Source organism: Medicago truncatula, chromosome 1, assembly GCF_003473485.1.
Source record: "Medicago truncatula cultivar Jemalong A17 chromosome 1, MtrunA17r5.0-ANR, whole genome shotgun sequence".
NCBI lineage: Eukaryota > Viridiplantae > Streptophyta > Magnoliopsida > Fabales > Fabaceae > Medicago > Medicago truncatula.
In genome coordinates this window covers 47,297,317-47,311,879 of record NC_053042.1, presented here as the reverse complement: position 1 = coordinate 47,311,879, position 14,563 = coordinate 47,297,317, and the positions used below count along the sequence as shown (strand labels likewise).

General features: G+C 34.3%; 2 protein-coding genes across 2 annotated transcripts; both read left to right on the top strand.

Moving 5' to 3' along the window:
• Positions 1-1,097: 1,097 nt before the first annotated feature.
• LOC25484992 (alpha-(1,4)-fucosyltransferase) lies at positions 1,098-4,575 on the top strand. The gene is made up of 3 exons (XM_013614090.3): positions 1,098-1,788; positions 3,453-3,626; positions 3,713-4,575. Exons 1-3 carry the CDS (start codon positions 1,291-1,293, stop codon positions 4,277-4,279), a joined length of 1,239 nt encoding a protein of 412 aa, XP_013469544.1. The 5' UTR covers positions 1,098-1,290; the 3' UTR covers positions 4,280-4,575.
• Positions 4,576-5,221: 646 nt separating this feature from the next.
• On the top strand, positions 5,222-11,998 carry LOC25484991 (tRNA nucleotidyltransferase cca2). The gene is made up of 15 exons (XM_013614089.3): positions 5,222-5,664; positions 5,772-5,902; positions 6,648-6,765; positions 7,111-7,166; positions 7,673-7,722; positions 7,805-7,903; positions 8,028-8,137; positions 8,258-8,385; positions 8,481-8,547; positions 8,696-8,779; positions 9,410-9,472; positions 9,588-9,729; positions 10,081-10,221; positions 11,435-11,529; positions 11,625-11,998. Exons 1-15 carry the CDS (start codon positions 5,356-5,358, stop codon positions 11,727-11,729), a joined length of 1,698 nt encoding a protein of 565 aa, XP_013469543.1. The 5' UTR covers positions 5,222-5,355; the 3' UTR covers positions 11,730-11,998.
• The last annotated feature ends 2,565 nt before the right edge of the window (positions 11,999-14,563 follow it).

The window sequence follows — 14,563 nt, the reverse complement described above, 5'->3', positions numbered from 1 at the left end:
GTTTTCTTAATAAGTGTGAATTAATGTTTTTTGCTTTTAAATTAGGACGGATGGAGTATTTATTAAGATTGTCTATTCAACCTAATGAATCATATTTTTAACATGTATTAATCATTTGACCCGAACATACTCAAGACCCACAATCCAGGTTATTCAAGGCCTGCGTACACAAGCCAGACACGCAAAACAACCTTTTTTTTTTAAGGAACACAAAACAATCTTGCATGCCCAACGTCCTATAAAATGGAAAATATTTGGGTGCCTTTAGCTTTGGTGTCTTTGGATGCCTTTAGTTCATTTTAGATGAGAAAGAATGATGAATAAATTATTTAAATGAGAGAGAACGAATGGTTAAGAGAGAAATAGAAACAAGGACACCAAAGACACCAAAGTCAAAGACACCCAACTGCAACCTCTATAAAATAGCTCAACGATTATACATTATATTCAACTATTATGTAATGCCACAATCACTAATAACAGTCGTCAGAATCCAACATTGATAAAACGGTGATTGTAACAACGAACCATCACCAACTCCAGAGCTACTCCTTGCCAAAGCCTATAAAAGGCTTCCTTCAGATCTTTACCACCAACACAGGACACACGATTGTTATCATTTAAGTACCTCACACTCTTTACTCTCATACTAATTTTAGCATAAAGTGCTCGCATGTATCCTCTCCAGCATCAATCTCAACGATAGTTGTTTCATCTTGGTCAACTCTACTCAATCGCGTAAACCATTTATATAATTATTTTTCGAAATTAGATGTGAATTTTTTTTATGGAAAAATAATACAAATCATTGATCTGTTTACTTTATTGATTATTGATAATGTAATAGAGTAAGAGACTTACAGAATTGGATATCCCGCATTACAACATGATGTTGTAACCAATTTAATCTGTTCGATTTCAGATCGATAGTTGAGATTGTCTTACTGTCTGAAACCGTATTTAAAATATGAACCATCCGATCTGAAACCCCCGACTTAGATACACTACACCATGTAACTGCGTAGAACATCTAAAGCAAGGAATCCAGATCCAAGACTTGTAGGCTTGCCTACCCTTGGGAACATTTTGGACTTCACCATACTAGAGTAGAAGCTAGAGGAGACAAACCAAGTCCAAAATCAACCAAAATGAAAACGTAAGACCAAAGACAAACAGTTTCGTGTTTCCTTTCTCATTTCACCATTCCAATGTACACTCTCTCGCTACTTTCTCTCTCTAAAATAAAGACATAGAACCCCCACCAAACCAAACCTTCATCCTTCCACCAGCATGCTTGTAATGCCACAGCCACCCAAACCCTTCAACACAATCACCATCACAATCATGATAGCCTTCACCTTCTTCCTCCTCTTCCTCACCGGTTTCCTCCAATTCCCTTCTATTTCACCCTCTCTCCCGGGTCCCATCCACGATTCCTTCACGCTCCCTTCTACAAATACCTCCTCCAAACCCTTCACCGATCTGGTTTCTTCCTTCAGAAAATGGGACTCGCAAGTGGGTTGTGCGAAATTCAGAGAAAAAACAAACGGGGTTTTGTTGAATCAGTCAAAGATTGTTTCTTTGCAAGAATTTGGTGGGGATAAAGTTTGTAAGGGTTTTAAAATGAACCATGTTAGTGTATTGGTTAAAGGGTGGACGTGGATTCCTGATAATTTGGATAATTTGTATTCTTGTCGTTGTGGGTTGAGTTGTTTGTGGACTAAATCCAATGTTCTTGCTGATAAGCCTGATGCTTTGATGTTTGAATCATCTACGCCTCCGATTCAGGTAGATTTTATTATTTAAGTGTTTCTTTAGTCTGTTGGATTTGTTGGAAATGTTAATGCGTTTGAAGTTAAACATTTTGGTATGCTTGATTTTGCCATGGGTGTTTTGGAAAGCTTTGATTGATTGTTTAGATGATTGAATCTAGTCTGCCATTACTGAGAGTTTGGTTTATGATCCATGCTTTGCAATTGATTCTTTTCATGTTCGATAAATGTTCATTTATTGTTTGAGTTTGCATGGTTGAAACAATAGGTAGTTAGAGTTTCATTTAATTATTCATTTTTAGTTTGTTTCTGGCGCTAGTGATCTTAGTTGAAGGCTCGAGGTTGGATAATGAGGAGAATTATCCTTTTCAGCAAATGCTGAGAAACTAATCTTAGTTGATGACATTGCTATGTGGAAAATCTCCCATTAGTCATGCCTTCCTAGATTGATGGGCAGCAGAATATTTGCTAAGTGATGACATATTTCACAGGCAGTTTTACCTGGAACTATTGGATGATTTTTGTGTGAAGATTGGGCTAATGGATCTTGCATTTGAGTTTGAGTAAAGCTTCAAAAATTGTGCTCGAGTGCCTTTTATTAGAATTCCACGATCCAATAAACTTGTATTAGCATGTAATGCAGATATCAGATATCTGGTATAATTATTTCATAACCAGGACTATTTGCTAGGGTAGGATCTGTAGTAGCATTTCTTTATCCTGATTAATTGTAGTTATTCTAGAATGTTTTGCTGGTCATGTAGTGGAACTGAAGTGTATTTTATTTGGGAATTCTTGATAGATAAGAACAGTGAAATATAACAACAACAATCCATTTTTATATGAGGGATTTATTCGGCCAAATGACCGCAATTTTCATTATCGTTCCTTCATGTTTACATCTTTGCTGTAATCCATTCCACGGCTTAGGAGAAAAACAAATTTCTTTGTTACTTCACCAATAAAAAATGACAGAAAGTTCTGTTGCTGATGATGTCCCTTTGTTCATTTCAAAAGGTTATGAGCTTTATGGCCATTTTGACTGTGGTTGGGTCCATTTTTCTTTTATTTGTTAAACTATGCGCCGGTTCTGTTTCTATTTTTCATTGTCAGAGAATCCAATTTTAGAAAGTCTATAGCTTAGATTCCTCTAGGCTCAATCACTATCAAATTAATTAATCACAGAACGTAATTCTGACCCCTGAACATACAAACTGTTGGAAAAAAACATAATTTATATGTAACACGAAAAGGTTCAGTTGGTTGTATGAATGTGGCATATATCTGCATTGTATCATATGGTTCAAGGTATGTACTAGGATAAGCCTTTTAAACATGGTTAGTAACATTCTTTCAATATCAAGTCGGTAAGTACTGAAATTGTTAGCTTAAACAAACGTTTTTTCTCATTTTCAATTTTTCTTCAATAATGTCAGGGACGTTTTAGTAGAACTCTGTAAACACCTTTTGGATGGTCCACCCTTCTTTGTTTTGTACTTAAATAAGCTGTCATTGTCTACCCTTCTCAAATAAGCTGTTATTGCCTACCCTTCTCAAATGCTTCTCTTGCATGGTTGTCGTGCAAAATGTATGTCAGGCTTTCAAGAGTTTTTAGCCGGTAATATGCGCTGTAGTGTTGGATTTGACCCACTTTTTATGATTTTTTCTTTTTTATTTCAGAGACATGTGGGAGAACCTCTTCGTGCATACATGGATCTTGAAGCTGGCCGAAAAAGATCAGGTCGAGAGGATATATACATTAGCTACCATGCTGAAGATGATGTACAGTCAACCTATGCCGGTGCTCTGTTTCACAACGGCCGAAATTATCATGTCTCTAATACGAAAAGCAGTGTAAGTAATAGTTCATTAATGGGATGTTAAATGAAAGGTAAAGAAAGAGGGACTCATAGTAACCTAACCCAATTTATCATCTGTAGGATGTTCTTGTTTATTGGTCTTCGTCGCGGTGTCTTCCTCAAAGAAATGAACTTGCCAAGAAACTTCTTGGCTTGCTGCCGCATCATTCATTTGGCAAGTGCCTAAACAATGTTGGTGGTCAGAACATGGCTCTTTCGTTCTTTCCTGAGTGTGAAAACGATGAAAATGCTAAACCAAAATGGTGGGATCATTTACATTGTGCGATGTCTCACTACAAGTTTGTTCTTGCAATTGAGAACACTTTCACCGAGAGTTATGTGACAGAGAAGTTATTTTACGCGTTGGACTCGGGTGCAGTTCCTATCTATTTTGGTGCACCAAATGTCATGGATTTTGTTCCTCCTCATTCTATAATAGATGGTAGAAAATTCAAATCAGTGGAAGAACTGGCTTCATACGTGAAGGCGGTAGCTAATGACCCGGTAGCTTATGCAGAATACCATGCATGGAGACGGTGCGGTGTAATGGGTAACTATGCGAAAACACGAGCTATGAGCCTTGACACGTTGCCATGCCGGTTATGCGAGGCTGTTAGCAGAAAAGGTGGAAGAAATGCAAGAAGCTAGCTAGGGTGAATTGATAGCCCTGCTTTACAGAGATTAGAGAAATTGAGTTTATAACTTTGTATAGAGGCACACTTCTTTATAGGGTCATTCCATTAGTTTTTTTTGGGGTGCTTTTATCTGATTACAAATTGTGGATGACATAACACTAGTTAATTCTTGGTGAAGTAATTTTAAGAAATGCGTGCATATGTATGTCAACCTGCAAAGGGGACTTTATATATAGACAGTAGACACCATTGTCAAGATATCATAGTTGAACACACAACATAGAATGTGTCATTCCTGTTTAACGCCAATCATTGGTTCCTTGAGATTTGAACATAAACGAACTAATACGAGTCTAATAGCATCTCCTACGGATTCATTTTAGTATGATCATGGATTTTATTATACTCAGAGTCAAGAGGTCCAAAACTACTACCCGTGTTATACATGTGATTTATACTTGGAGTTGACCACAAAATCTGCACATGCCTATAAAATCTGTGATGAGTATGGGATATATATAGGTAAACGGATTTGGATTGTCTGATTTTGATGCGCGAAAGTCACTTGCCTTTGGATGAACCTAGTTCGTTGTATGAATAAGATGTTTTAGGTCAAGTCGTGTAACCAACTAAAAATAATGATAGTTCTTTGCCTTCATATCCCCCCCAAGTTCCCATCATTTGCCACCATCAACCTGCCGCTCGTTGTCAACCTGTTAACCATGAAATAACCGCTTGTTGGTTTCTCACGTGACATTGTTGTTTCGTAGCATAAGGTTTGATTTTGAAAAATGGCCTTCAATTTTTGCAAATAAAATAAACAAATAACTCAATTGTTCCTTATTTATCGGAATTGAATGTGAATGTAATGTTATCCGTTAGTAAATTAATAAAATAAAATTACTAGATCAATAATAACCCGACTCATTCCCAAAGACACGACACAAGCAGCTCGACGACACCCACCAATAGTACACTTGACCCACCCCTCTGACTCTGAGCCGGCTCCCACTTGACCCGACCCAAGTTGAAACAATCTGATTTAACAACCGTAACGCAAACACAACGCAATAAATAAGGACTCAACCCATGAGACTGATTTTGAAAACCACCCTTTTCGCGATTCCCAGACTCACTACGAGTGCCGCATTTTCACAAACACCTACCGTTCATCTTCTTCCTCTTCACGCTCCCCGTCCCGCCAAAACCCTTCTCCTTACCAAAACACCGTCATTTCGCACTTCTGCATGCGCACCAATGTCGACGCAGCACCACGTTCGCGACACAATCGAACTCACTACCATCGAGAAGAGCATCTTCGATAGGCTTCTCGCCACTCTCCGTCACTTTCAACTCCAAACTCAGCTCCGTATCGCCGGTGGCTGGGTTCGAGATAAGGTTTGTGCAAATTTCAATTGTTCGAATCATTCTTTGCACTAATTAATTGTTTACTGCTACGTTCTTGAAATGTTAATTGGTTATTTTGTGTTTGATTTTGTTTGTAGCTTTTGGGAAAAGATTGTTATGACATTGATATTGCTCTTGATGATATGATGGGTACTGAGTTTGTGGAAAAAGTCAGAGATTATTTGTTGTTCATTAAGGAAGATGCGCCAAGTGTTTGTGTTATTGAGAGGTACCTTTCATTCATCAATTTTGCAACAACATTGTTTCTTGAGTAAACCACCAAATTAGTATCTCAAATTTTACAGTCAAGGACCTTTTTGAAATATCCATAATCAGAGACCTATTTGAGATCGCGTATGAAGTTAGGGACTAATTTGGTGGTTTACTGGTATTGCTCACTCTTTGTAATTTGTCAAATTGACTTATTTTCCTTGCCATAGCAAAATACCTAATAGGAAGTAGGAAGTTCTTGTTTTGATATCCATGACAAAGAATAGGGGGCAGCATCGACATTAAAATTTATATGAAAGTTGAGTTTAATTTTCATTATTTAAATTTGATGAGTATTGTATTGTTGTTAATGAACCAACTAATTTAAGATTTTGATAGCTAATACTGGTTGAGTCACAGTGCTTGGGTTTTCAAATTTTGTTTACAGTAAAGTTATAATTCTGATCAATGAAGAACATGAATGAAATGAAGTTATTCTTTTCATGAATCCAGGTTTTTTGTTTTGTTGCAGTGCTTGTTCCAGCAGCCATCTAGTGTGTAATTTTAATGTCATACCATTTAGTTTAATTTTTTTTCTTCTTATTCTTATTTTTCCTTTCAAAACTGTCCCTTTAATTAGTGTTGTGGACATACTTTCCTTTTCAAAAAACTTGGCAACTGAAACGCACATTCATATGTTTTATGTTTGGTTGCATTTTTTTACATTCTTTTCATAGAACATTGTCTAATTATTCTTTTTGCAGCAACCCTGACCAGTCCAAACATTTGGAAACAGCCAGGATGCGCTTGTCTGATATGTGGATTGATTTTGTCAACCTAAGGAGCGAGGAATACGCCGAGAATAGCCGCATTCCTTCTAAGGTATATATTTGTCCAGTCTCCTTTTATTAGTTTGATTGTTTTTTCGGTTCATTTTGGTCATATAAGATATTTCTGTTTTCTTCAAAGATAGCTTGTATTGTTTCTGATATTTAATTGCATGTTTTCTTTTATAAAATTTTGATTACATGCTTAAGAACCAAGAAGTTTGATTATTTTTAAGGCAAGTTTCCTATGTGTTTTGTAGTTTTTCTGGGTATTTAATTTAAGCTAATTTTATGCACATATGAACATGTTTTCTCGCTTCATTTTGGCATATTTGGTCTTCTCTTGTTTTCCTATATCCTTGTCAAATTCTACAGAATAAGTTTACTTCCTGTTTAACAGCAAACATTTGGCACAGCTGAACAGGATGCATATAGGAGGGATTTAACAATTAACAGGTATCTTTCTGTACTTTTATTTAAAGCATTGTCAGATAAGATAAGATAAATAAATAAATACAAAACTAGGTGAAATTAAAACATAAACGTCGTTAACATTTTCGGTGTTTATGTACATGATGCGATACATTTTAAGTGTTTATGTACATGGTTCAATACAATTAAGAAATATGGCCGAATCTCATCTTACTTGATTGAGGCATGAGTAGCGAAGGCTCGTTGAAGCCCCAAATAGATCAGATGGAGCATGGAGATTAGTTCAATTATTTCGAAGACTTAGAAAAACTATAGGTCAAGCCATTAAGAAAGATTTATGTTCAAATGATTTTTTTTTGACATATATACGATAGGAAATTATAGTGCTCTCTAATCATGCAGAGTTCACCTTGCCCAAATGGAAAAGTTATTTTTTTTGTTCTACTTGTTGACTTAAGTGTGCTTCAATATTCACTTTCATTCTCGGAATTTAGATGATAGTTTCATAAATTAATTTATTTGTCTGGCAGTTTATTCTATAATATCAACACCGGCGCAGTTGAAGATTTGACTAACAGAGGTCAGAGTGGATTTTATTACCTAAACAAGTATTTTAAGAGCTACTTGTTTGTTCATCTAATAACTTCTTTGGTACTTTGCAGGAATCTCAGACCTTAAGTCTGGAAAGATAGTGACCCCTTTACCCCCAAAGGCCACCTTTCTTGATGATCCATTGCGAGTTCTTCGAGCCATTCGATTCGGTAGGTTTTAATTTTTCATGACTTGTAAATTTTTGTACATGCTATGAACCTTTTGTCTATGCTTTACGTGAAGTTTGAGCTTATTTTCCTGCTATATTGAAGAGACACAATTTATTACTTTTAGGTGCTAGATTTGATTTTACTCTAGATGAAGATTTAAAAGGAGCTGCTGCGTGTGATGATGTGAAAAATGCTCTAGCTGCTAAAATTAGCAGAGAGCGCGTCGGAACAGAGGTGCATTCTAATTATTCCCCCTTTTTTTTTCTCTCTTATTGTTAACTTTGATGGGGACTTATTATGTTTGAACTGAAAATTTGGCCATTTATGTTCTCATGTTTATGTCTTTGTCTGTAGGTTGATTTAATGATGTCTGGAAATCAACCTGTCAAAGCAATGACTTATATTTGTGAGCTTACACTATTCTGGACTGTCTTTACTCTTCCTGCTGAGCATGAACCTGTCATTTCGGATGGGTGTGAAAGGTATATGTTGTACATAAATTCATTAATGTGTTGAAAGGTGCAGAGTTATTGCAAATCCCATTATTTGTGAATTAATGAATAATCACTTTATCCAGGCTTTGCATTTCTTACTTGGATAATGCATCAAACCTTATCCATTTACTTGGAGAGTCAACCTTTACAGTAAGTAACGAGTTAAGCTTTCATTTTTACTAAATACTCATTTTTTTACATCAATTCTTAAAGTACAAAATTGTACGGTTGTTCCTGCGCCACTATAGGCTTGTTTGATTATTATGTGCTGGCTGATACACAATTTATGTGTATTTAGGCTGAACAAAGAAGACTCTCACTCTATGCTGCTTTGTTTCTTCCACTCAGAAATACCACTTATAGTGAGAAGAAGGCTAAGAAGGTACACAACTCATTTTTCTATGTATTACTATTTAGGTTTTGCAATATCAAAGTGAAAATACATTAAGAATCAATTAATTCTGTCTTATGAAGGGTAATCTTGGTAAACAATATGTTAGCAGTAGGCCTCCTATTGTGAGCACCTATTCTAGGAAGAAAAAAAATTACATTGATACAAGCGGGGCAGATGTGTAATTTTAAGTAGCAGTTTAAAAGAAAATTGTGTGTGTAATTGTTTGATAGGGAGAAGACATGCTTTATTATTTCTGAAAGGTAAAGAAAAAAATGTCATTTCAAATTACCCATAATGACCCATCATTCACCACACTTTCTATCTATAAGGAACATTTTAAGATTGTTTATATATGGTGCAAAGTTTTCGGTCAGATTCTATTAAGTTTTTGAATTTGAAACCTGAATTGAGAAAGCTAATGCGATCAAATAAAACAATTTTGGTTCACTTACACCTGTTTTTCTCATTCAATTATATTGTTTTGTCGTGGATTCTTGGCTCAATTGCACCCTTGACTTGATAATGGAAACCACTGTGTGCCATGTGTAGTCTTGTGGTCATCATGTCTAATGACATGTATGTAAGTTCAATAGCCTAATTTCTAACTCTGAATTATAGGTTCCTGTTGTCAACCATATCATTCGCGAGTCTCTCAAGCGAAAAACTAAGGATGCAGAAACGGTCAGTTTCCTCTGAGTCTTTGTTTAATTTCAACAGATACATTATAACACGCAGAACGTAAATAGTTTCGGCATTGCTTTGGTTGATATTTATGTTGTTTATTGTAAAAACCCAGGTTCTTGACTTACACCGTTTGTCGTATAAATTCTTGTCGTTGATTCCTTATCTCGCATCTGGTGAGGATATTCAAGCTTCAAATCTTGATTGGATGAGAGACTTTGATGTCCCTGTCTCTTCTAGAGCCCGAGTAATAACAGGTGAAGTGTTTTTGCGTGTTTACCTTGGTATTATATATCAGCACGGGCTGCTTCTTGTAGTTAAGCTATTGTTGACCTTAATTTTCAGTTATACTCTTTCCATATTGACACATTATGCGGTAGACAGTAGTTTATCATGATTCTATATGCTGTAGTTTCAATTAATTTGTTGGTTTTTAGTGGAGTGTAACCACAAGCCACATTTCCCTTATTTCATTTTGCAGTCACATTTTTCCAATGACTGGGATAAGATACCTGCTCTTCGGAATCTGTTTCTATTAGAAGTTGCTTAGCTATTGAGCATTATGAATCGTTTCTGATATGGCTGAGATTTATATTTTATTATTTTAGGTTTTCTCTTAAGAGAGCTTAAAGATTTTTGGCGAGTTGCACTGTTGATATCCATTATATTACATCCTATTGACTCTGAGGATCAGTTGGGAAAACAAAGAGATCTGTTTAATGCCGTGGAGAATTCTATAACCAAATTAGGTGAGACTTTTGTAGTAGTTATATGTTTGTAGCAATTTCTTAAATTTTACTTCATTTTTTTCTTGTTTTATTAGCCTTATTTGTGTCAATTATCCTGTTTGCAGAGTATTTCAACGTGCATTTTTTTTCTTCTTCCTGTTGTATCTTAACTTAATCAATATGTTTCTTTTCTTCCTTATTTTTACACTCAAAAAGAGAGCTTAACTGAGTCATTGCTGTCAATGCTGAAAAGTTACAAGGAGCTTTCGTTTCCGTAATGTTTGTAGTAATTTCTCAAATTATACTACATTTCTCAAATTGTTACTTAAAATTTCTCAAATTATACTACATTTTCTCCTTGTTTTATTAGCCTCATTTATGCCAACTACCTTGTTTGAGGAGTATTTCAATTTCAGCATGTATTTCTATTTTCTGCTGTATCTTAACTTTGTCAATATGCTTCTTTTTTTCTTCCTTATTTTTACTTTTTATTGGGATGCTTTCCTCTAGTGTAGGAAAGCCGTGTTTGCACTTGCAGTGCAGTCACGTCAAGAATTTCACTAAAATAAGAGTGATTCAATGAATAGGTTATGGTGAAAAGTCACTGGGAGCTTTTTATTTCTGTAACTTGACATTGCTGTCAAGTGCTGCAGGCATTTGATTTCTGAATTAGGGGCAGTTCATTTCTAGTTGAATGTTAATCAACCGATGTTCTTTCGGTAATAAGTGTAGTTTTGGACTAAATGAATGAGGAATAGGAAAAACGAAATCAAAAGTAAACCAATAGCCACCAGCCTTTTCTGACAAAGGGAGAAAAATACTAGCATAACAATAATCATACTAACATTTGCCATTAAAAAAAAAAATTATTAGGCCACAGTCATTAGACATGCAGTTACGTTATTTGGAAAACTGAAGGAATAATCAGTAGGCAATTAATTGCGACTGGATATTGGTTAGAAGATACCAAACTCTAAAATTCTTGGAAGGGAGAGACCCAAGACTCTTGAATTTCTTGGGAACCTATTGTGGAATCCTATTTTATCATCAACGAAAGGAGGTTATTATTATTAAATCTCTGTTTGGTATCAGTTTCCATCTGCGAGGTTGAAAAAAGCGAAAGAAAAAGTGACACAAATGTTAGTGTCTTTGACGAGAGATGTGTGTTTTGGTGATTTCAATGTCGTTATTTGGCATCATTATTTTTTTATTAACATGTTTTGGTGGATAACAGGCCTTGAGAAAGTATGGGATGTAAAACCATTGATCAATGGCAAAGATGTTATGAAGGTTCTACAGCTTAAAGGAGGGCCGCTTGTTAAGGAGTGGGTAAGTCATTCTGCTTACTACATCATCTCTCCAAAGTGGTGTTCATCTGCCTTCAAATTTAACGTTTTCATATTCTGTTTCATTTTCACTTGCAGCTGGACAAAACAATGGCTTGGCAACTTGCCAATCCATCCGGAACTGCAGAGAAATGCATTGAATGGTTGGAAGAAGCCAATTCCAAGCGAGTAAAGTTGGAGTGAGGCACACTGATGCAAGCAAAAATATGGTAAAGAGGACAGTGAATTTTGCTAGTAATTTCGACCCACTGAGCAATGGGGTGCTTCTATGAAATGCAAGTAGAGAAAAATTGATAAATTTTCTGATTAACTTCTCACTGTAACCAACCATACGGTAAGTAGAGAGCCACTAACTAGTAACTAGGGAAAAATAACATTGTATTAAAAAAAGAAAAAAGAAAAAGGAACTGCTTCTGTCACCATTTTGACTTTGTTGCGAGTTTCTTATCCCACCCTATTAGCTTCTTGAGCGTCTTGCAACATTTTGGATTTTATAATCCGAAAGGTGTAAAAACAAGTTAAAAACAACCCTCTTAACACGCTGCAACATTTTGGATTGAGGAAGTTTGTGATGATATTCGGAAAACTTTGCACACAAGCTGGCTTGAAATTGCGCCACTAGCAACTTTACACACTTGGGATGTAAATTTCCATCGGGAAACAATAAATTAATTAATTTTTCATTAAATGTTGCAGAAGAAAGGATGATACTAGTAGATATCATGGCCTGTTTTTATTTAACAATATTTGCAACCATGATCTTATAATTTTGCTAAACGATTGATCGTTATCTATAACTTAATTGGAACATGAAGATAGATATTTCTAATCAAAATTCAGGAATCAATTGGCCATTTGTATATTCACATAATGTAATTTGAATTGACGTATTGATGATTCAATTCCCAGACCCCAAAACTTGATTTCATCTTCATACGTTTGTATGGCGATGAATAAATGCCCTCAAAACGACAATCTGGAATGTGATTGACGTTAGGAAATAGAGATAATTAGGGTCTAGTCTCGAGATTCAACCGTTATTTTCATGTCCATAAGACTATGTTGCCAATAGAAATTTGATCCCACCTAAAGATTAATAATAGAATCATGTGCAGTTTGGTCGTTTTTTTAACAAGATAAACTAATAAGATTTTTTTTTTTTTTTAAATCAAATCTTTATACTAACAATTTAGAGTTTTTAGAAATAGCCTATTCCAAAATCCTCTCCTCTAAAGATGTCCACATCATCATAATCCCACTTGGCATTTGTTCCAAAAATTTCTCCTAATTTTTAATACAAGCTTAATAATTATAATTATCATTAAAAACTGTTTTTTATTAATCATTAAATTGTACATAAAATACATAGTTAGTTACAATCAAATAATTATTATTATAATAATTGGTTCGATTAAAATTTATATGTTACATTAAAAATTTGTACGTTCAATCAAATGATTATTAATATAATTATTATTCGATTAACATTTATATGATACATTAAAAATTTGGTAGGTTACAAAATTATAATAAATAACTTGAATAAATTATATTTTGAATTTTGGTCCGTTACACTATGACAGTAACCTACTAATTAAAAATTTAATTGTAGTAATTAATTTTTAAGGTTATATAATTAATTTTTATTCGTTACAAAATTATATTACTTAATATTAATAAGATATTATTAAATTTCAAATGTTATGAAGTTAATTTTTTGTAGGTTACATGAAATAGAATCTAATCGTTTAATGCACATTTTATAATATTAAATACGTTGATTATATTAATTTTAAAACGGTCAAATTAATAATTAATAGATATTAACCGTTATGATAATATTTTTCTATATAAATAGTAGCGCTTATGGGTACGAGTACACAACAATCACAAAATATAGTTCTTCTTTTTCTGTTCTCTGGTTCTCTGATATCTATATTCTAAGTAATTTATGTAAAAAAATTCTATTGCAAAGAAAAATGTCTACGAAATACGACTTCATCTCTGATGTTTCGCCAAGAAAATAATCGTGGACATTGGTTGTGAGGGTTGTTCGTGTTTGGTTTGTTCAAGACTGCAAAAATAAAAAACTACCATTTTCTATGGAGTTGGTTCTATTGGATCAAAAGGTACTTTTTTCATACCGTTTTTGTTGTTTGTTTGTATTTTTTGTTTAAAGTATTGTGTTTTAATCTTTGTTATCTAGGGTGATCGAATAAGTGCGTTTATACGAAGAACATTGATCTACAAGTTCAAGGAGCAGCTCCAAAAGGGAATGATGTTCAGGATTTCCTCATTTGATTTTGCTTGCAACAGTGGTTCGTATAGACCATTACACAACGAATACAAACTGAATTTTACAATTAACACAAAAGTCAAAATATTTAAATCTTCTTAGGTCCCTACAAACATGTATTCGTTTACACTGCATATGATGGTTTCAGTGATTCTTACGACATGAAATGTAATTTGAATCATATTTTTATCATCAAACTAATTTCAAACCCCCATCCCTTTCTAACAACATGAAATAAATTATATATTGATGTAGTTGGTGTCTTGACTGGGGTGAATTTTGTTTGTATGAAGACCTCAAATCAATTATATTAAAAACCCTTCAAGCACAAAATGTGCCCAATAAAGGAAAATACAAAGTTCAAGATGAATAGATTCAAAAGAACCAAATCATGAGGTAGAATAACCAAGACAAGTAGAAAGATTATTCCACCAACATTTCAACTCAAAATACATACATGATTTCTTAGCATTTTGTATCCAGTAAACGAGAAATGCAAATTTATCTAACAACACCATAAACTGGTTCTTGTGACAAAAATGTAAGAATTTTTGTCTTTCCAAATAATCCAAATGCAAGTCAGCAAAATCAACTGAAAACTAAAACGAACTTTTTTTGGAAACAATTGAGAACCACTGAAATGAAGAGTACCATCACAATAATTAATGAAAAGAACACAATAATTATAAACACTTTAGAATATTATGTCATATGCTACCAA